The sequence below is a fragment of the Cyprinus carpio genome, chromosome B7 (genome assembly GCF_018340385.1).
Source record: "Cyprinus carpio isolate SPL01 chromosome B7, ASM1834038v1, whole genome shotgun sequence".
Classification (NCBI taxonomy): Eukaryota; Metazoa; Chordata; class Actinopteri; order Cypriniformes; family Cyprinidae; genus Cyprinus; species Cyprinus carpio.
In genome coordinates, this window is record NC_056603.1 from 21,163,137 (window position 1) to 21,183,738 (window position 20,602).

The following is a 20,602-nucleotide window of genomic DNA, read 5'->3' on the forward strand; positions in this document are numbered from 1 at the left end:
AATTATTTACTTATATTACTTGTAAAATAATTTTTCTTTATTCAGAAATAGGGGGGGCTATTATTAATTATTTATTTTAATAATATTGTATATTATATTTATTATATGTATAATATTATATTTTTCATTCATTCAACAGGTTTCTCCTGGGGTGGTGGTAGAAACCGAAGAGTATTATGTCAAGTACAAAAACTAGTAAGTCAATTAGGCACTGGTTTTATCAGCTTTAACAGTTTTCTCTCTTAGCTTTCAAGCTGTAAAAAATTCTGTTTTTCATATTGCTAATAACCAGGAGCAGCTCAGAGAGCAATTTAGCGTGTGTAAGGAGCATTCAGTAATTATGTAAACGTGTGTGTGTGTTGTAGCTCGTATCTTCACTGTGAGTGGGCGACGGAGCAGCATTTAGAGAAAGACAAGAGGATCCAGCAGAAAATCAAGCGCTTCAAGATCAAACAGGCGCAGAGAGCACACTTCTTTGCTGATGTAAGAGTGCCCGTGTTTGTTTGTAACTTCAGCGAACACTGTCTTCTCACAAAAAAAAAAAAAAAAAAAAATTAGTATGATGCATTTCAGGTGAAATGTGATTTAATTTAATCATAATAATCACTGAGGAGATTTATTAGTAATTATTAATTATGTGTATGTGTGTGTTTAATGGAGGAGGAACCATTCAATCCCGACTATGTAGAAGTGGACCGAGTTCTTGAGGTCTCGTACTGTGAGGACAAGGACACTGGAGAGGTAGCCATTGCACTGAATTGTGTTTGTATGTGCGGTCAGCACTCTGTGTAGTTCATGAAGGGATGCTCTGTCTTTGTTTATTATTTTGTGCAAGTCTCAAACCTTCTTTTTGTGTGCACGTGTAGCCGGTGGTGTATTACCTGGTGAAATGGTGCTCATTGCCGTATGAGGACAGCACATGGGAGCTGAATGAAGATGTAGACCAGACTAAGATTGAAGAGTTTAAAAAGCTGCAGGCAGCAAAACCACACACCAACAGAGTGGTGAGACCATCTCCCTCTTGCTCCCTCTTATACCAGTTTAGTTTAGTGTACTACCATTCAAACATGTTCTTTTTAATTAATAATTTAATCTAACAAGTATCCATTAGTATTTCTATTCCAAATAAATGCTGTTCTTTTGAACTTTCTATTCATCAAACATATTAATCATCCTAAAAAAAAATCTGTAGGGTTTTCACAAAAATATTAAGCAACACAATTGTTTTCAACATTGATAATAACAAGAAATGAAGCAGCAAAATGAGCAGATCAGAATACTAGAACGATTTCTGAAAGAACACTGAAGACTGGAGTAATGTTTGCATTTTAAAATATATTGAAATAGTAAAGATATTTCAAATTCGAATAATATTCCACGATATTACAGTTTTACAAGTACATTTGATCAAATAAATGAAGCCTTGGTGTGCATAAGATAATATTATTTAAATGATATATTCACCATATAGTCAATGTAATTGCCTCTGAGCTTCAGGGACCTGAAACAGCTCTTTAACATGTGCGCATACCTGGATATATTATACTCACTTCTCCATCATTTGATGAATTCCTGTTGCTATAATCACTAGAAATTGTACACAAACTTCCCTTTTAGGAAGTGTCTATAATTTATACAGAAAAGAGACGTTTGCGCTACCAAGTATTTAAATATGCATGCCAAATGGATTTAACAAAGCAAAACTATATTGCAGTTAGTTAGTGTGTTTAATGCAAGTTTTGCTGCTTGAACACCATTTCCTGAATTTGGTGTGCTCTCTCTCAGGAGCGTCCACCGGCGAGTCACTGGAAGAAGCGGGAGCAATCACGAGAGTATTGTAATGGAAACTGTCTCAGGGATTACCAGCTGGAGGGGGTCAACTGGCTTCTCTTCAACTGGTATAACAGGTAAGTGAACGTTCAGCCCTGACACAGGGATCCTTCCTCTTTAACCTTCCTCATATATGTCTGTAATAAAAGTGGAACGTCATCAAATGGTGTACGTTTAATCTCTGAGCTAATATCTGCATGGCTTTTCTCATATACTTTGCGTCCTTGTTCTTTTGCTTGCTTTTTATGTGTAGATAGATAGTTGAATGGCAGATAGGCGAGAGAGAGCTCTGTGTGTGTGTGTGTGTGTGTGTGTGTGTGTGTGTGTGTGTGTGTGTGTGTGTGTGTGTGTGTGTGTGTGTGTGTGTGTGTGTTGAGGGTTGTGGGAATCTAATTTTCCATTCAGACTTCAGGCAGCATTGAGAGCATCAATGAGATAATGAATGAATGAAATAACTTTAAATTCCAGCGGCTCATCTGGCTGATGCTTTTGTACAAAAGCAACTTACAAACCTAATTTGAACATCGTTTAAGTGTTACTATAATATATTAGCTCAATTTCTAAGCTTTTCTGTGTTTTGTCCTTGCTCTGGATATGCTAGCGCTCTCTGTTGTATATATTATGTATAGCTGTGTGTGGAGTAGCACTACATTTCAACAGGCATTGTGTCAAGAAGGTCTAACTTTGTGATTTTTGCTATTTTATTTCCATTTAAATGTGATTTTTTTTATTTCATTTTTGAACTGGTTTTACACCTACTCTTGTCATTTAGCCTGGTGTCTTGTGTTTGCAATTATGCAAATTTGCAATTAAACTCTGATGCCCCTCTGTCTCAATTTGCAGGCGTAACTGTATTCTGGCGGATGAGATGGGTCTGGGAAAGACCATCCAGTCCATCACGTTTCTGGATGAGATCTGTCGCACAGGGATCAAGGGGCCTTTCCTCATCATCGCCCCTCTCTCTACCATCGCTAACTGGGAGAGAGAGTTCAGAACCTGGACGAAACTCAACGTCATCGTGTACCATGGCAGTGTGGTCAGCAGACAGATGCTCCAGCAGTATGAGATGTACTTCAGAGATGCTCAGGTGAGATTTCACACCCACACACACACACACACACAGCAGAGGAAGGTCAGCCTCGCATTGATCTAGACCTCATAACTGTAATTCAAGGCTTTTGAATTGGTTTCTTTTTAGTATCATGTTTTGTAAAGGAGAAAGATAGAGGGATAAAAGCAAGCCACAACTCAATTATGGTTATTTTATTCCTTTTCAAAACTAAATCTAATTGTAAAGTTGGCAGAGTGTATCTCTGAGAAAGTCCATATAAAGTGATGCTTGATATGAAAAAAAAATCAAACATAACTGTTATGGCTGGGTAGTATTTCATCATCAATACATCGTAATGGTAGAAATGTGTCAACTTGTATGAAATTTGATATACCCTATACCGCTAATGCCACAGTGGATATATTTGCATAACTACCAGTTAAGATTGAGTAATATAATGAAGAAATAATAAGAGAAAAAAAGCATTGCAACCTGTTGCATTAATACAGAACTCAATTGTTGGGTCAGCTTTCTTTATATTGGCTTTTTCATAACTGAAACTGATATTTAAAAATAATAACATTAAATATAAATTGTATTAATTCATTTTAAGTTAAGTTGTAATGCATAATCTTTTTTTTTTTTTTTTTTTTTTTTAGTTTGCATCATTCCATTTTATAAAATCGGTTTTACCAAGTGGTTTGCATTCTACAGGTTCTGAAAAAAAGGGATCAAAAAATTACCTTTCATTTATTAAAAGGTCATTTTTATAGTTTATAGTTTTTAATTCACTGTATTATCAAAAAAATAGGCATAATGCATATAATTTATGATTTATATATTTATAAAGTGTGTGTGTGAAGTGCATTTTTGTTGAAGTTCCTGCAAAAATACCCATATCATTATATATACTGTTATGATGAAATAAAAATCCCCATGCTGTTATATATGTATGCAAAACCTCAGGGAAGACAACAAAACTGGAAAATGTTTGCAGACACTTATTATCTCTCTTTCTCTCTTACAGGGTCGTGTGATAAGAGGTGCTTACCGATTTCAGGCGGTCATTACAACATTTGAGATGATATTGGGAGGCTGTCCAGAACTTAACGCAATAGACTGGCGCTGTGTCATCATTGATGAAGCCCATCGGCTTAAAAATAAGAACTGCAAGCTACTGGAGGGCTTCAAACTTATGAGTCTGGTATAAACAAGACATTGTTATAGTTACATTTAAAACACATCACAGCTGTCTTTTCTTTTCCTATTATTTTAACTTGATATCTGTTGACCTCTTAGGAACATAAGGTTTTGTTGACGGGCACTCCACTACAAAACACAGTAGAAGAGCTCTTTAGTCTGCTGCATTTCCTCGAGCCGAACCGCTTCCCTTCTGAAAGCACCTTCATGCAGGAATTCGGAGACCTCAAGACTGAGGAGCAGGTGCTGTATTGGGATATACGTTATATATTACTGTGTTTAAAATTCATATATGTTCTGTATATATTAACTCTTCTTCATTTGTATATGTTTGTGCATGTAGGTCCAGAAACTCCAGGCCATCCTGAAACCGATGATGCTGCGTCGTCTTAAGGAAGACGTGGAGAAGAAGTTGGCTCCTAAAGAGGAGACCATCATTGAAGTGGAGCTCACCAACATCCAGAAGAAATACTACCGCGCCATCCTGGAGAAGAACTTCTCATTCCTGGCTAAGGGAGCTGGCCAAGCCAACGTCCCAAACCTGCTCAACACCATGATGGAACTGCGGAAATGCTGCAACCATCCCTACCTCATCAAAGGTACATCCATTTAAACCCCAGCTGCTGCCAAAACCAACAAGCCTACATTAGGCAAGGTCCTAAGAAGTCTGGCGCTTTCTCTTCTCTTCTAGGGGCCGAGGAGAAGATCTTAGAGGACTTCAAGGAGGTGTATAGCCCCGCAGCCGTAGATTTCCACCTGCAGGCTATGATTCAGTCTGCAGGTAAACTCGTTCTCATTGACAAGCTGCTTCCCAAGATGAAGGCCGGTGGACACAAAGTGCTCATCTTTTCTCAGATGGTGCGCTGCCTGGACATCCTGGAAGACTACCTCATCCAGAGAAGGTGAGAATTGAGAACAGCGACATCCTAAAGGTGTATTTCATTGCTGTAACATAGCTCTCGCCGTGTTCCTGCCGAGTTCATGAGGTTTAACTGCAAACTGTGATGTCCCGCTCTACTATATTTGTTTTAGATACATTACAGTGTATATATGCTGTTTTAACAAGCAATCTAATCAGCTTTTTTGGCAGAAGTTCAATGCCACATTTTGTGTTCGCATGTTCCTTATCTCTCTGGCCCTTTATACAGAGCTCTCTGCTGTTGAACCCCTTTGCATCACCGATATCACATGACCGTTTTATGCAGTGGTTAGGATTAGTTTCTTTCCTAAGAAAAAAAATGAAGTCTCATTCATTTTTCTCTTGTTGAGCAGTGTGTACAGCGTACTGTTTGTGAAGTAAGTGCTGTGTATGTTGGCTGATGCAGTTAGGGTGCTGCAGGACACAGACACTCCAGGGATCTCACATCAGGCACACAGTCCCAGAGGCACAGCTCTGCCCTAAGTGGGTCAGAGAAAGCAGGAAGTAACATGGAAAAATATGTGACTAAAATGAAACGAAGAGACAAAGGACATGAATGGAAGAAAGGAAAAGAAAAATGAGTGAAAAGGTGATAGAAAGAGTTTTAGGAGTGAGCTAGGGAGGTACTAATGCAACGTTGCTCTTGGGTAATCAGCATTATGCCGCAGATGCTGATTCAGCTTTACTTTACTTGCTTTACTTGTAACCCCGGAATATTCTTTTAACAAATTTAATTCATTAGGTAATGAATGATAATAAAAGCATGTATTGTAATGTCAATGTTTATAGATGAAACTGTTTTGATGGTATAATATATGCATATACAGTACTACCATTCAAAAGTCAGCAAGATTTTTTTAGGAAGAAAGAAAGAAAGAAATTGATACTTCAGCAAGGATGCATTATATTGATCCAAAGGGGCAGTAACGATATTTATGGTTATGTTACAAAAGATTTCCGTTTCAAATAAATGCTGTTGATTTGAACCGTCTATTAAACAAAGAACCCTGAAAAAAAATCACAGTTTACACAAATATATAAAGCAGCACATTTTTTTTAATATTGATAATAATAAGAAATGTTTTAATATTTCACTAATTTTTTTAATTTTTTTGATCAAATAAATGCAGCCTTGTTGACCATAAGAATTTCTTTCAAAAGCATTAAAAACTGACCACAGACTGTTGACTAGTAGTGTATGTGTGATGTCTGTTCACTGACTGTGTGGAAGTGCTCAATAAAGTACATCGATCTGTAATTTCTAAGTCAAACTGACCTTTTTCAGATACCTCTATGAGCGGATAGACGGCCGTGTACGTGGGAACCTCCGTCAAGCAGCGATAGACCGTTTCAGTAAACCAGACTCCGATCGATTCGTCTTCCTGCTGTGTACACGAGCGGGAGGGCTCGGTATTAACCTCACAGCTGCCGACACCTGTATCATCTTTGACTCTGACTGGAACCCTCAGAACGACCTGCAGGTACATACACACACACACACGCATAAACGTGATAGTCAAATTGTAAAAGTTCCTGTTGGCTTATTTTCCGTTTTTCTTCTTGTTTTATCCACAGGCTCAGGCTCGCTGCCACAGGATTGGTCAGAATAAAGCAGTAAAAGTATATCGACTAATCACACGTAACTCATATGAGCGAGAGATGTTCGATAGAGCCAGTCTAAAGCTGGGATTGGATAAAGCTGTGCTTCAGAGCATGAGCGGACGAGACAACAGTCTAGGAGGAGGAGGGGTAAGTCGTCAAATGTTACCTACAGTATATACCACGTTTTTTTTCTCCAGCCCTCATTACATTGTTGTTCTGTACATGGAGATTTGTATGGTGGTGTTGATGGATATGTCTTTTGTACTGGTGTAATTTATATTAATTTAGTCTCTCTCTCTCTGTGTGGTATAGCAGATGCAGCAGCAGCTCTCTAAGAAGGAGATTGAGGATCTCCTGCGGCGTGGAGCTTATGGTGCCATCATGGACGAAGAAGACGAGGGGGCTAAATTTTGTGAAGAGGACATTGACCAAATCCTGCAACGCAGAACCAAGACCATCACTATTGAATCTGAGGGTCGGGGCTCCACCTTTGCCAAGGTCAGCTTCTCTCTTTATTGATCATAATGTTTTCTTACAGTTTCTCTTATAAAAGCAATTTTCAGATAACATTCTCGTTAAGGTTGCAAATACATTGAAATAAAATCAAACAATGAAGGAGAAGCTTTAAGTGCTCCCTGTGGTTTCTGTCAAAATATCCACTTTAGGAATTAAGATGCAATATTACTATTACAATTTTACAGTTTTGGAAATATATTTTTTTTTATAGAAATGTTCACTTTGTTTACTGAAATAGGTTTGGCTCAAAAAAAAAAAAAAAAAAAAAAAAAAAAAAAAAAAAAATATATATATATATATATATATATATATATAGGAGAGAAAAAAAAACACTGGAATTTTTATTTTATTTTTTCAATATTTGCAGCCCTAATTCTTGTGTATTTGCGCTTATGCCTTCCATATCTGACCTGCAAGGGTCATTTTAGAGACATTATTTAACATGTTCTCATTTGTTTTTGCTGTGTTCACAGGCCAGTTTTGTTGCTTCAGGGAACAGAACAGACATCTCTCTGGATGACCCTAACTTCTGGGACAAGTGGGCTAAGGAAGCAGAGATTGACATGGATACAGTCAATGGCAGAGTAAGTTATACACAAACTCTGCCATATCAACGTTTAACAGTGTAGCAGAGAAGCCCACATCCTCCTACCTGACTCTCCAGTGCCAGGAAGACTTTGAGAACTGCCTAGACATCTGTGTTAATAAAACGTTACAAGTTACAGAAAGCTCCTTTGTTTGTCAGTGGCTGATGGGAAAACCCCCATAAATGAGATTTTGAGCAGAGAGGCATTGCTGTAAGAGATGACAGGATGCTGGCTAACATGATTGTATTTAATGTAATGTACTCTCTGAAATAACTCAATCATTGTTTTCTGTGGGCTCTTCTGTATTTTAGTTGTAAGTGCTGCACTTGAGAGCAAAGAGCGATTGAAAGCAAACATCAGTTTTAGTGAATGCGGTTAGCCTTATTTAAATGCATAGCACTGCTCTCAGTAAAGGTGGGTCAGTGGTTCTGTTTTAACTGTTGTTATTTGTTGTGGTTTTTCTACAGAACAGTCTGGTGATCGACACCCCTCGTGTCAGGAAACAGACCCGGCCGTTCAGCGCTACGAAGGATGAGCTGGCCGAGCTCTCTGAAGGGGAGAGTAGCGGAGATGACAAACCCAAACTCCGCCGGCCACATGACCGCGTCAACAGCTATGGCCGCACAGAGTGCTTTCGGGTAGAGAAAAATCTGTTGGTGTACGGGTGAGTGATGGCTAGTGCTCTACCGATATGAGTTTTGTTATATGCCAGTACAATAACTATATATACACTACTGTTTAAAAGTCTGGAGTTAGTAAGATTTTTATTTTTGAAAGATGTTTCTTGACCAAACGCTTGTGCAGCTTGATATTTTTGTGGAAACCATGATACATTTTTTGCTAAATGAAAAGTTTAAAAGAACAGCATTTATTTTAAATAGTAACATTTTAAATGACTTTACTATCACTTTTGTTCAGTTTAATGTGTTTAAAAGTTCATTGTGTTTTATATATACATATAATAGACTACATGAACTTTATACCAAGGGCCAGTTTTACTAAACAGGGCAAATTAACGCGAGAGCGAAATTCCAAAAACAGCACCGATGGGAGGGGAAATTTCTGCGGGTGATTTACTAACAATGCGCAAATGAAAGAAAACAGACGCTACATCTTATTTACAAATCGACCAACTCAGTATACCAAGTGCAAATAAGCATAGTTGCAAATAAAGAATAAAGAAATAAAGAAACCAAGAGTACGTTGAAAAGCAAATTAAAAATAACATGGCTTGACAAACGCTATTTTCGTGTTCTTCTTGCATTCCAAATAAATTACGTGTGGAAAAAATCCTCTCCCTTCTACCACGCTCTCTCTCATCTCTGCAGTGCCTCCTCCTAGCAACAAATTGCAGCCATATTCTTTTGCTGTGATAAATAATGGCGCAAATACCAGTTATTTGACGAGCGCAAACGTTAGTAAAATGCGTTGCGTGATTCATTTGAATACTCTCCTCCCATAAATTTTGTGTCTGAAAGGGAAACTCTTGGAAATGCATATTCAATAAGGCCAGGTGCAAAAATAACTGTCCACGCCTTTTCAGCGCTAATTCTTCACTGCGACTTTTTATTAAACCTGACAGGACTCTTTTAACGCCAAAAGATGGTTTGCGCTGTCACAAGCTGTTAGTAAAATTGGCCCCAAATATGCAAATTTAGGAAGTGGGACTCTCCTCAGTCAGAGTTCTTGACACTGATGATGAAATGATGGACCATTGAATTTGTTTCTGTGGTCGTAGGTGGGGCCGCTGGAAGGACATCCTGGCTCACGGGCGCTTTAAGCGTCAGCTGAGTGAGCGTGACGTGGAGAGTATATGCAGAGCGCTCCTGGCATACTGCCTCGTTCATTACCGTGGAGATGATAAAATCAAGAGCTTCATGTGGGATCTGATCGCTCCCACAGAGGACGGCAGGACCAAGGAACTTCAGAACCATTTAGGTATGAGGACTGAATTTCAGTTATCTTTTGCCTTTTGATCTAGTCAGGATTAATGTTTGTTTAGAAAGCATGTAACATTATTTTGATTTTTTAATGTGACTTGTGCAGGTTTGTCGGCCCCAGTGCCACGAGGCAGAAAAGGAAAGAAGATGAAGACTCAGTCTAGCTCATTTGATATCCAGAAGGCAGAGTGGATACGAAAACACAACCCAGAACACATGTTGTCTGATGATGGGTACAAGAAACACCTGAAACACCACTGCAACAAGTGAGTATTGCATCACAATATACGCTACTGTTAGATACACCAAAAATTTGGGGTCGATAAAGTGGTGTTTTTGAAAGAGGCCTGTTAAGTCTACCAGTGTTGCATTTATTTGATCATAAATGCATTCAAAACTGTAAAATTGTGAAAGATTACTACAATTTAAAGGAACTAAAGTTTTCTATTTTAATACTAAAATGTAATTTATTCCTGTGATGGCAAAGCTGATTAGTCCAGTCTTCAGTGTGACTACAGAAAACATTCTAATGTGATGATCTGGTGCTCACGATATTAACTTTCTTATTATTATCTGTGTTGAAAACATACATTTTTTCAGAATTCTCAATTCTCAGAATTCAGTTCAAAAGAACAGTATTTATTTGAAACCCCCCCCCCCCCCATAATGAATGTTTATTGTTACTTTTTTCAAATAAAATATTAATTTATGGCAGGGAAAAAAAAAAGTTGCGCTGACCCCAAACTGTATGTGCATGATCTGATGTAAAATGCACTGCCATATGGCTGGTGTTAATGGGTGTCAACTTAAAACATACAGCACTGTGTAACGACAAAGTGACCAGAAGTCATTTGTTTGCGGTTTTTGTTAGCAGCTGTTGGTAATGCAATGTAGGCATGTCCATGGTTTTGAAAAAGTTAAGAAAAAATGTAGCCTTGGGCAAATGAGCAGTGATGTTCACGATGATAGCAAATCTGCCGATAGACATAAAGACCCAAAAGCTCACAGATACGTCTCTGGTGAGATACTGTAGTCAAGTGTTAGCAAGGCAGTATTAATATTGCTGTGAGCAATTTTTTTTAATTATGTAAAAAAAAAAAAAAAATAGATGAACCAAGAAAATACCTTTTTAGTGAGTTTGATTCATACATTTATAAGCATCCATATTGTCGGTCATGTTATTATGCACTGCTGCTGTTTATATTCAAGTACATTTAGTAACGTTTACATTCAGTACATCTCATTTATATCTGATTTTTGAAAAGTACAGCCTGTTGTGCAGCTCACTAATAACATTAAGCCGTAAAGCAGCAGTAACACCCACTTTCAACTACACAGCCACTCGGCTACATGTGGATGCCTCATGAGATAGATATCTGTCACTCTGGAGGAAGTGTGTGATGCAATGATAAAGGGGGAATCTCCCACCTTAGCCCTGTGATCTTTTTGTGGTATGGCCCACTCTCACACACTTGTTTAGGGGTTTTTCTCTTAGAGAATGGAAGATGAGAGGTGCTTTCAGGTCATGCTCTTCAGTTCTTGACACTAATGTTGTCAGACTCACAGTCAAATCTGGCTAGCTGTTCCCACTCTTTGTCTGTTTGTTTGTCACAAACCCTTAACAGTTCTTGCATTAGAAAGCAGCATCATGTCATGCTATAAACAAGACTGTGTGATTGTGCTTTGATAAATGAACTGTTCTGGACCAGGATGTGTGTGTTGATAGAGTTTATTACTGTATGGTTGGCTGCATCCAGGGCTCTCTGCCATTGGAGAAAGTTCCCTATTGTTTAGAAAGCTGTCCTGTTTAACACACACACACACATAAGTGATGACCTGGGACACAGCTGTCAGCTTTGAATGCGTCTGCATTTTTTCTCAGGGCTGAAATGCCACTAATGTTAGGGTGAAAGTGTGAGTTTAAGTATGAAAGACTGTAAATTCTCTGCCATTTCACATGAAGATCATAACATGGACAGATGTGAATAAGCTTGAAAGCAAAGTTCTTAAAGTCATGCTTTGCAGTCTACCTTAAAAAGTGTGTTTATTTATATAGGCCTATACAAATGTTCAAAAACCGATATAGGATTTTTTTTTATTTTATTAATGTTTTTTAAATTTGAACATTGCCTACATTTACTTTCATGCATGCTCTCTGAAGCAACTTTCATTCAAAAAATGAAAAAGCTGGAAAAGGCTGTACGTGTTAGCACTCATTAACACCAGCCATATGGCAGTGCATTTTCCATCAGATCATACACATAAGCTCATTTACAGTCCTGTTCAAAAGTTTGGGGACGATAAGATTTCATTTTTTTTTTTTTTTTTTTTTTTTTTTTGATAGAGGTCTCTTGCTAACTAAGGCTACATTTATTTGATCAAAACTACATAAAAGTAATGTTGTGAAATATCATTACTATTTAAAATGCAAGTGTTATATTTCAGAATATTTTAAAATATAATTTACATCTGCAATGGCTGTATTTTCAGCCTCCAGTCTCCAGTGTCATATGATTGTTCAGAAATCATTCTAATATGCTGATTTAGTGTTCAAGAAACATTCTAATATGCAATTACAACTTTACAATAGAAAGTTGTGTGTGTGTTCAAGATCTTACATATCCTTATTATTACCAGTGTTATATATATATATAACAATAATTACAACTTTACAATAGAATAGTATATATGTATATATATATATATATATATATTTATATATATATATATATATATATATATATATATATATATATATATATATATATATATATATATAGTACAATTTGATCTCAATCTCTCTGTTTCTGTCTGGCAGGGTGCTGCTGAGAGTTAGAATGCTGTACTATTTGAAACAAGAGGTGATTGGAGTGCAGTGCCAAAAAGTGCTGGATGGGGCAGATGCCAGGTAAGCATTGCCATGCACCCTCTCACCTTATTAGTTTCACTAGTCTGGGAAAACCAACACATCTGAGGAGAGTGTTCTGAATGTGTTGTACTAATAGTGGTAGGAGTAGCAGTACCAGTACCAGTCAGTTCTTAATATTTTAAATTATTATTTTTTTACATGCTGGAAATATGTATTTGATTTTAAGCCTTTAAAACTGATCAAAACCTAATAATATAAAGACATTCACTTCACTGTATCATAGATCCCTTTGCATATTAAGATTATAAATAGGTCTTCATTGAACTCCGGTATTAGTCAGTTTAAGCCAGTTTGTTTAGTAAGAGGAACATTAAAGCGCCATCTGCTGTACTGCTGAGGAAACTTCAAGAACGTACATATATAATTTAAATTCCTGTATTTAAAGGAATAGTTCACCAAAACAAATTCAGCAAATGACAATATCAGACTTAAATTGTGGTCTTTTCCAAAATCTAAACCTGAAATAACCTAATAAGACTAAGATGTATAGCATGTAACTGCAAGCAATGGCTGAAATGTTTGTTTTGCTGTCTCGCAGTGAGATAGAGATCTGGGTTCCCGAGCCGGATCATTCAGAGATGCCTGCTCTGTGGTGGGACATGCTCTCAGACAAATGTCTGCTGTTAGGAGTCTTTAAGCACGGTGAGTCTGATCAGCTCTGTAGCGCTTAAGGCTTTCTGAGTGGGTACACACTTTTATCTAATGGTTGTTTGTATGTGTTGTAGGTTATGAGAAGTACAACACTATTCGTGCAGATCCAGCACTGTGTTTCTTAGAAAGGGTTGGGCGGCCAGATGACAAGGCCATCGCTGCTGAACAAAGAGGAAATGACTTTATGGATGGGTAAGAGACACAAACATGTGCTCCATTCATAAAGACAGAGGAAGTCTTTAATCAGTTTCCGCCTGCAGTAACTCTCTGAGGTGTTTGTAACTGTGTTTGTTTGGGTGTGTGTGTTATCTGTGTGTGCAGAGATGTGGACGACCCGGAGTATAAGCCTGCTCCAGCTTTGCTGAAGGATGATATGGAGGTATGCAAGTGGAGAAGAGAGAATTGGGCCTGATAAGATTGTTACACACACAAGCTCAAAGAATATCAATTAGAGTGACTTCCGGAATGGGCAAATTTTAGAACTGGTTGCCTTTTCAATTCATGAGTTGGAATTTTTAAGTGAATAGGCCACAGCCCATACTATGTTCAATTGGAACGACACAAAGAGGAATGAATTTTCAATAAACACAGACACAAAACAGAGGTGTTTATTAGTTTAACACATTTTGTGACTAAATAGCTGCCTGTGTTTTCTCTGCTATTCAGAATACTTGGAATAATGTAAAATACTAGGTGTGTGTGTGTGTGTGTGTGTGTGTGTGTGTGTGTGTGTGTGCGTGCATGTGTGTATGTACAGTATTTACAGAAGTTATAATCATTTATAAATCAACTACAGGAATTTGCATTTAATTTTCAATAATAATTTATATAAAAATATATATATATAATGTTCCTTGAAAATACCTTGTATGCTGTGTGTTTATGGCACGTTTCAAATTCAAATTTAGTTCAAATTTAAGACCTGTAAAGGGCATTGTTTGTGTTTTTTGTGTTGTAATGGTGAACTATGACTTAACATGTGCTCTTACCTCTAGGATGATGCTTCTTCCCCGGGAGACCTGGTCATCACTGATACAGGCGGAGGTATTGACAAACTATAGTGTTTCTCATTGTAAATAAACCCTTTTGAGTTGATATGAAGTTATTGTTGGTCTTTAGCAGTGTGTTTGTATGTTGGTGCAGAAGGAGGGTCTGTGTTAGATGGTGGTGGTGGGACTTTGGGTGCTGGATCAGGGATGTACTGGCCCTCACCCTCCGTGCTGACGGCCCGACTGCGGCGTCTGATCACTGCTTCTCAGCGCTTCACCAAGAGCAAACAGATACTTCAGATCCACCAGACACAGCAGACCATGACCCCTGCCCTCTACCCTCTCCCCCCCACGATCAGCGACACACTCAATCCCAAAATTGCTGCTAAGATTGAAAGACAACAGAGGTGAGAGACTTAACGTCAGCTGTAAAGGCTGTGATACACTACACTAACTTTTGCCCTTTGATTTGAAGTGTGGAGGAGTCAATGCTAGTTACATGAAATAAGAGCTATGTAGTTGATAGATTTCACTGAAAATCTTGTAGCATATGATGGTTACAGTCTGTAATTTTTTTTAGGCTTTAGGCTATGATTCCATCCAGACATGTTTGATATTTTGAGCTGATTTTAGAACACTTTTTTGTTGTTGTTGTTGTTCATTTTCATGTGCCTCCTAGCAATGAGGTGCTTGCTTTTGTGTGAGTTTGTTGTTGTTTTCAGAAAAGCTTTAAAGTCTTGTGGTCTGTGATCCTCAGACGTTTAGAGTTTGATGCCCAGTTTTCTCTGTAACCATTTAAAAAGTCTGTAAGTGTAGGATTCCTAGTGTTGTAGTGTTTTAGTAATGTAAGGTATTCCAGCTTAAATTTGAACTAAGAATGCACAAGTATGTTTTTCTTCTTTAAAAATATAAATGAATAACACTTGACAAATGATGTAAACAAACATGAGATGTGACCTAGAAAAAGCTGTTTTATTTTACATAAAATGAGCAGTTCCCCACATGATCAGCCATTCAACGGAGTTAATAAACAGAAACGTCTTGAATCCACTGCTTGAATTTAAGATGAGGAAGAGGCAAATATAAACTACAGAATTACTATGTGAAGCTTTAAGAAACTTTATAAAATTAATCTTTGTATGATTGCAGTTCACTTTTTTATGTCCAGAAGTTTTTTTTGTGGTGGCCAGTGACTTTGTTTATGAATTGATTTTTCCATTTCTCAATAGGTGGACGCGGAGAGAGGAGGCGGATTTCTATCGCGTGGTTTCAACATTTGGGGTAGTGTTTGATCCAGATTTGGGCTGCTTTGACTGGACCAAGTTCAGAGCCATGGCTCGACTGCACAAGAAAACGGACGAGAGTCTACACAAGTACCTGTGTGCCTTTATTGCCATGTGCAGGAGGGTCTGCCGCCTGCCTGCTATAGAGGGAGGTCAGTGCCACAAACATCTATCGATGCACAACATATGCATAACTTGGTTTTCCACCAGTCTGCCAATACATTACCTTGTACTCATTCATCATCAGTTTTTGTCTGCTCTCCCCTCAGATGCGATGGACTCTTCTCTTGCTATACAACCAATCACAGAGGAGCGTGCCTCACGTACCTTATACAGAGTGGAGTTGCTGCGGAAGATAAGAGAACAGGTGTTGCGTCATCCACAGCTTTATGAGCGTCTCGCACTGTGCCAGCCAGGACCGGATCTTCCAGTGTGGTGGGAAACAGGATCCCACGATCGGGATCTTCTGCTTGGGGCAGCCAAACATGGAGTCAGCCGAACAGACTACCATATCCTCCGTGACCCGGAGCTCTGCTTTATGGCGGCACAGAGAAACTACAGCCAGAAAAAGGGAACTGCAGCACAAGTCCAAGCCCAGAATCAGGCGCCTTCACTGGGACAGTGTCACATCCCAACCCCTCTCCAGCATTTTCAGGCTAAAGAGGCTTCTGCTTCACCGCTCCCAAACCAAACTGAACTGAAGGAAGAGCCGCTGTCAGAGGGAGAGGAAGAGAGCGGAGAGCAAAATCCCAAGATGGAGGAACCCTCTATCAGACCACCAACACCTTCGGGAGTGGATGAGAAAGATGACATCCACAAAGTGGGAGAGAACGAGAGCCGCATGGTGGCGGCCAGAACAAAACCGCTCACGCCAAACTCAGTAACTCGAAAACAGAAGAAGCTGAGTAAGCGGAGCCGCAGAGAGGCCAGGAGGGGGTCAGGATCTGACTCGGACTCGGATGGCTCCTCATCCAGCTCTTCATCAAGTTCTTCATCAAGATCTTCTTCCTCATCCTCGTCTTCATCACGGTCTGGATCCAGTTCTTCAACTTCGTCTTCCTCCTGTTCTTCAGGCTCTTCGTCTTCATCATCATCGTCATCCTCGTCTTCAGAAGACAGTGACAGCGAGGAGGTACCAAAGAACGGTGAGTAGTTATCTGATTAACTAAAATAGTAAGTTGTAGTCTTTCTACAGTAACTGTAGGACTGTTTTAACACACTAGTAAGTTAAGCATGTTTGGTTGTGTCTTTGAGTTGTGCTACACTATCGTTCAGTAGTTTGTGGTCAGTATCATTTGTAATTTTATTATAGAAATTAACACTTTTATTTAGGGCCCAGTTAAAAGTGACAGTTAAGAGATTTATAATGTTATAAAAGATTTCAGTTTCAAGTAAATGCTGTTCTTTTGAATTTTCTGTTTATCAACTATTTAGAAGCACAACTGTTTTCAACAATAACTATTTGAATGATTTCTGAAGCATCATGTGACACTGAATACTGGAGTAATGGCTGCTGAAAATTCAGCTTTGCCATTACAGGAATAAATAATTACAAAAATATCCAAATAGAAAATGGTTATTTTGAGTTGTAATATCAATTTTTTTTTTTTTGTACTGTATTTTTGATCAAATAACATTGATGAGCCCTTCTTTCACAATCTTACCAACCCCAAACTTTTGAATGATAGTGTATGGTGAACAGTGTACAGTATATGGTAGTGTTTTTATATATATACATGACTGAATGTGTGTGCCAATGCAAAAGTGATTTTAAGCGGTTTTCCTTGGGTAGAAGGCAGCCCCAGTAACAGCATTCAGGTGTCCATTCACTTGACTCACTAATGCATTAATCAGTTATGAGGGTCATGAGTTTTAAAGCATGCCCACAGACTATTTTAAGAGAGAAATGCTTCATTCAAAATGTATATCGTCAGTGTGGTTTAAAATGGGAAACAGCTTGTGTAGTGCATACTGCAGTGTGCAGCCTATATACGGAATACTGCTTTTATATACTGAATAAAGCTTTTATGTAACATGCTACCAATTTACATATGTGTCCTCATGATATTACATGTCTAAATCCAGCAAGAGGAGTTCTGTTGTCATCATCTCAGGAATAAATAGTTGTTTGATGTCCTGTCTGTCAGTCTAGTCAAATGAGCCAAGAAAGAGATTGATATTGCTTCTGGTTCATTCATCACACTGGAAATGGGAGGTCAAGTTGAGCGCATGTAGTAGGTTATCTGCGTTTTGTAAAACGTGAAATGGATAATGTTTAAAGTGTGTTTGATCAGTATAACTAACATTGTTGTCTGTCTGTATTCTGGTAGCGTCAGCAGTGCCTGGTGTTAAAGGCTTTGACGAAGACAGCGTTGCCTCTCTCAACACTACACAAGATGACATGCAGGACAGTCATGTGACCAACGGTATCTCTAACCCTCCCCACCCTTTCCAGGGAGGTTATATGCTTGCTGCCTCCTACTGGCCAAAGGTGAGCAGCACGGGCCAGTTCCTCTTCTCTGGTCTCACTCTATCGGTGTTGTACTTTAGTTGTGGCTCTGTCACTGTAAGAACAGTATTGTGTGTCATTCATTAAAAAGTTATAAAGGTATGGACACATTAATCTGTTTTTTCTCTACCCCACCACACTCATAATGTTCCCGCTTAAAATACAGTACTTACTTTTAATGTCCTTATATTAATATTGTCCACGCATTGCAGGACCGTGTCATGATAAACCGGTTGGACAGTATATGTCAGGCAGTGTTGAAGGGGAAATGGCCAGGGGTTCGTCGTGCATACGACGGCAATGCAGTGACTTCTTTCTACACCACCAAACTCCTGGACAACACAACCACGCTCACAGAAGACCCTTCAGCCTCCCCTCAGGGTTCAAAGGTGAAGAAGCATGTTGCAGACAGAGAAAAGGAGTTCTCAGTCAAAATCAATGACGTATGTTATTTTACGTTCTCCCCCACAAATGCCGATCTGCAGTGTCATTGCAGCGCTTGGCATGTTTTGTTTGTTTTTATTGTTTGGTCTTCCCCCTTTTCCTCCGGTATATGTTTCTTTCTTTCTTTCTTACATTTGATTTTGCTTTGAAAATTTAGCAGCTTCAGTTGAATTTTTAGTTTACATTCTCAGCGTTTTTGCTTTCTATATCTGTCTGGAGACCAGCGGTATATTACTGTGACTCTTGCTGGGATCGAATCAGATCTACTATACTGAAGTTACGACATTCGCACATTTAAACTAAACCCAGTGCACAAAATCAGTCTTAGACTCTGTCCTTTGCTTTAAAGGTGAAGTGTGTAATGCATTAATTAATATTAATAATATTACATAAATTACATTATTATTAAACTTTATTTAAATATTTATATACTTTGTTTTAATATTTTACAGTATTACTGTTTTACTATATTTTTGACCAAATAAAATTCTGTGTGGGTGAGCATTAGATACATGTATAAGTTTCTATTTTTGAAATATGGTTGAAATATTTCTCATTAGCTGAGCTAATGTTGCTTATATCCGACTGGTCTGGATGCTCAAACAGATAGAGCAATGTTTTGATAAAACCCTAACCCTATCTTGTGAGAATAAACCTATGAACTTATTTTTTGCTTATTAAACTGAGAATGGAAAAAGTATTTGTGCACCAAAAACATTACACACATCACCTTTAAGCCCTATGACTTGACTGTGTTTCTGTGTTACCTCAACCCACTAGAGACAATTTGCTTAAAAATTCTTCTCTGTATAAAACCTGATGTCATTTATGAACCTTGTATGAGTGTTTCTATTTGTTAAACCAGTTTTATAGGCTTCATAGGGACCTGCCCTATTAGCAGTGTCTTTAAGTTCTGACCATTGGCCTGTGTCCTGCAGCAGGAGGGCAGCCTTAAACTGACCTTCCAAAAGCAAGGTTTGCCTCTGAAGCGCCCGCTGGAGGGTGAGGAGGGACCTCTTGCCCAGCAGCAGTACTTAGCCCGGCTACAAGAGTTACAGAACGCATCTGATACCAGCCTGGCAGACTACACCAAAACACAGAACAGCTATCCACAAGGTAATGTTCAAGCATATATGTGACCCTGGACCACAAACCACACTGCAATATACAGTACTGGATGACACTAAAAGTACATGTTCTTTGTGTTGCTGCAGTACTGCCAGAGCAAATGCGACTGAATGGAGTTATGGACGGACAGCCCGTAATAAAGAAGAGGAGAGGACGGCGGAAGAATGTGGAGGGGTTGGACCTGCTGTTCATGAACAGAAACAGGCCTCCTGTGATGGCAGAGCAGGTTTGATTTGCTTATGACATTTTTTTTTTTACTTTTCATCTTATATTCAGAAATCTAGAAAGTTGGCATGCTTCAGTATCAATAAGGTGAATGCATGACCTATATTTGCAGACTCCTGCTGGCTGGAGTAGCAGTGTCGCCAGTACATCCGCTCCCCCTGGGCTGAGCACACCTCAGGGGGCCAGCACCCTTGATACGGAATGCCGCGTTCCCGTCATCAGTCTCAAAGATGGGACGCGACTAGCCGGAGAGGACGCTCCAAAACGGAAAGATCTTGACCAGTGGCTAAAAGAGCACCCAGGCTTCGTGGCAGATGTGGGAGCCTTTATTCCTGTAAATAGCAGATTTTTGATTATTCCCTGCATTAAAAAAAAAACCAAGTTATTCTTTCAGATGGCTGTCTGTAAAAATATGCAAATATGTTTCTTGTCATACCTCTATCGCAGACTGCAAACAAGCTGCAGTTTCAAGATGGCAGACCAAAACAGAAGAGACATCGCTGCAGAAACCCAAACAAAATTGACATCAACAGCCTAACTGGAGAAGAGCGAGTACAGATCATCAACAGACGAAATGCTCGCAAGGTGAGTTTGTGATGGTAATAGTTTTGCTTTACTGATACTGAGTGTTGTTTGTAATACTTGTTTTATATTTCTTTGTTCCAGATTGGTGGTGCATTTGCTCCTCCTCTGAAAGATTTAAGCCGGTTCCTGCAGGAGAATCCAGAGTATGGTGTCCCACCAGAGTGGGCTGACGTTGTTAAACAGTCTGTGAGTAAAAAGAGAAACATTATTCCTT

At 38.8% G+C, this 20,602-nt stretch overlaps 1 protein-coding gene across 10 annotated transcripts in view; it reads left to right on the forward strand.

Moving 5' to 3' along the window:
- The window catches only part of LOC109084313 (chromodomain-helicase-DNA-binding protein 9-like), a 67,790-nt gene that overhangs the window by 43,568 nt on the left and 3,620 nt on the right, over positions 1–20,602 (forward strand). For 6 of the 10 annotated variants that reach the window (XM_042727874.1, XM_042727875.1, XM_042727876.1 and 3 more), the window contains 32 exons: positions 140–195; positions 366–483; positions 655–741; positions 867–1,004; positions 1,786–1,907; positions 2,674–2,917; positions 3,909–4,085; positions 4,181–4,324; positions 4,425–4,680; positions 4,773–4,983; positions 6,286–6,481; positions 6,576–6,749; positions 6,915–7,100; positions 7,592–7,702; positions 8,173–8,369; positions 9,444–9,643; positions 9,752–9,911; positions 12,464–12,553; positions 13,113–13,216; positions 13,300–13,417; positions 13,547–13,604; positions 14,221–14,269; positions 14,369–14,621; positions 15,444–15,649; positions 15,767–16,642; positions 17,828–17,988; positions 18,219–18,449; positions 19,389–19,566; positions 19,665–19,804; positions 19,916–20,137; positions 20,251–20,388; positions 20,470–20,574. In XM_042727874.1, the coding sequence (XP_042583808.1) occupies positions 140–195; positions 366–483; positions 655–741; positions 867–1,004; positions 1,786–1,907; positions 2,674–2,917; positions 3,909–4,085; positions 4,181–4,324; positions 4,425–4,680; positions 4,773–4,983; positions 6,286–6,481; positions 6,576–6,749; positions 6,915–7,100; positions 7,592–7,702; positions 8,173–8,369; positions 9,444–9,643; positions 9,752–9,911; positions 12,464–12,553; positions 13,113–13,216; positions 13,300–13,417; positions 13,547–13,604; positions 14,221–14,269; positions 14,369–14,621; positions 15,444–15,649; positions 15,767–16,642; positions 17,828–17,988; positions 18,219–18,449; positions 19,389–19,566; positions 19,665–19,804; positions 19,916–20,137; positions 20,251–20,388; positions 20,470–20,574 (5,706 nt within the window). The remainder of the gene's footprint in view (positions 1–139; positions 196–365; positions 484–654; positions 742–866; positions 1,005–1,785; positions 1,908–2,673; positions 2,918–3,908; positions 4,086–4,180; positions 4,325–4,424; positions 4,681–4,772; positions 4,984–6,285; positions 6,482–6,575; positions 6,750–6,914; positions 7,101–7,591; positions 7,703–8,172; positions 8,370–9,443; positions 9,644–9,751; positions 9,912–12,463; positions 12,554–13,112; positions 13,217–13,299; positions 13,418–13,546; positions 13,605–14,220; positions 14,270–14,368; positions 14,622–15,443; positions 15,650–15,766; positions 16,643–17,827; positions 17,989–18,218; positions 18,450–19,388; positions 19,567–19,664; positions 19,805–19,915; positions 20,138–20,250; positions 20,389–20,469; positions 20,575–20,602) is intronic. The other 4 variants (XM_042727879.1, XM_042727878.1, XM_042727880.1 and 1 more) reach the window with 4 other exon arrangements.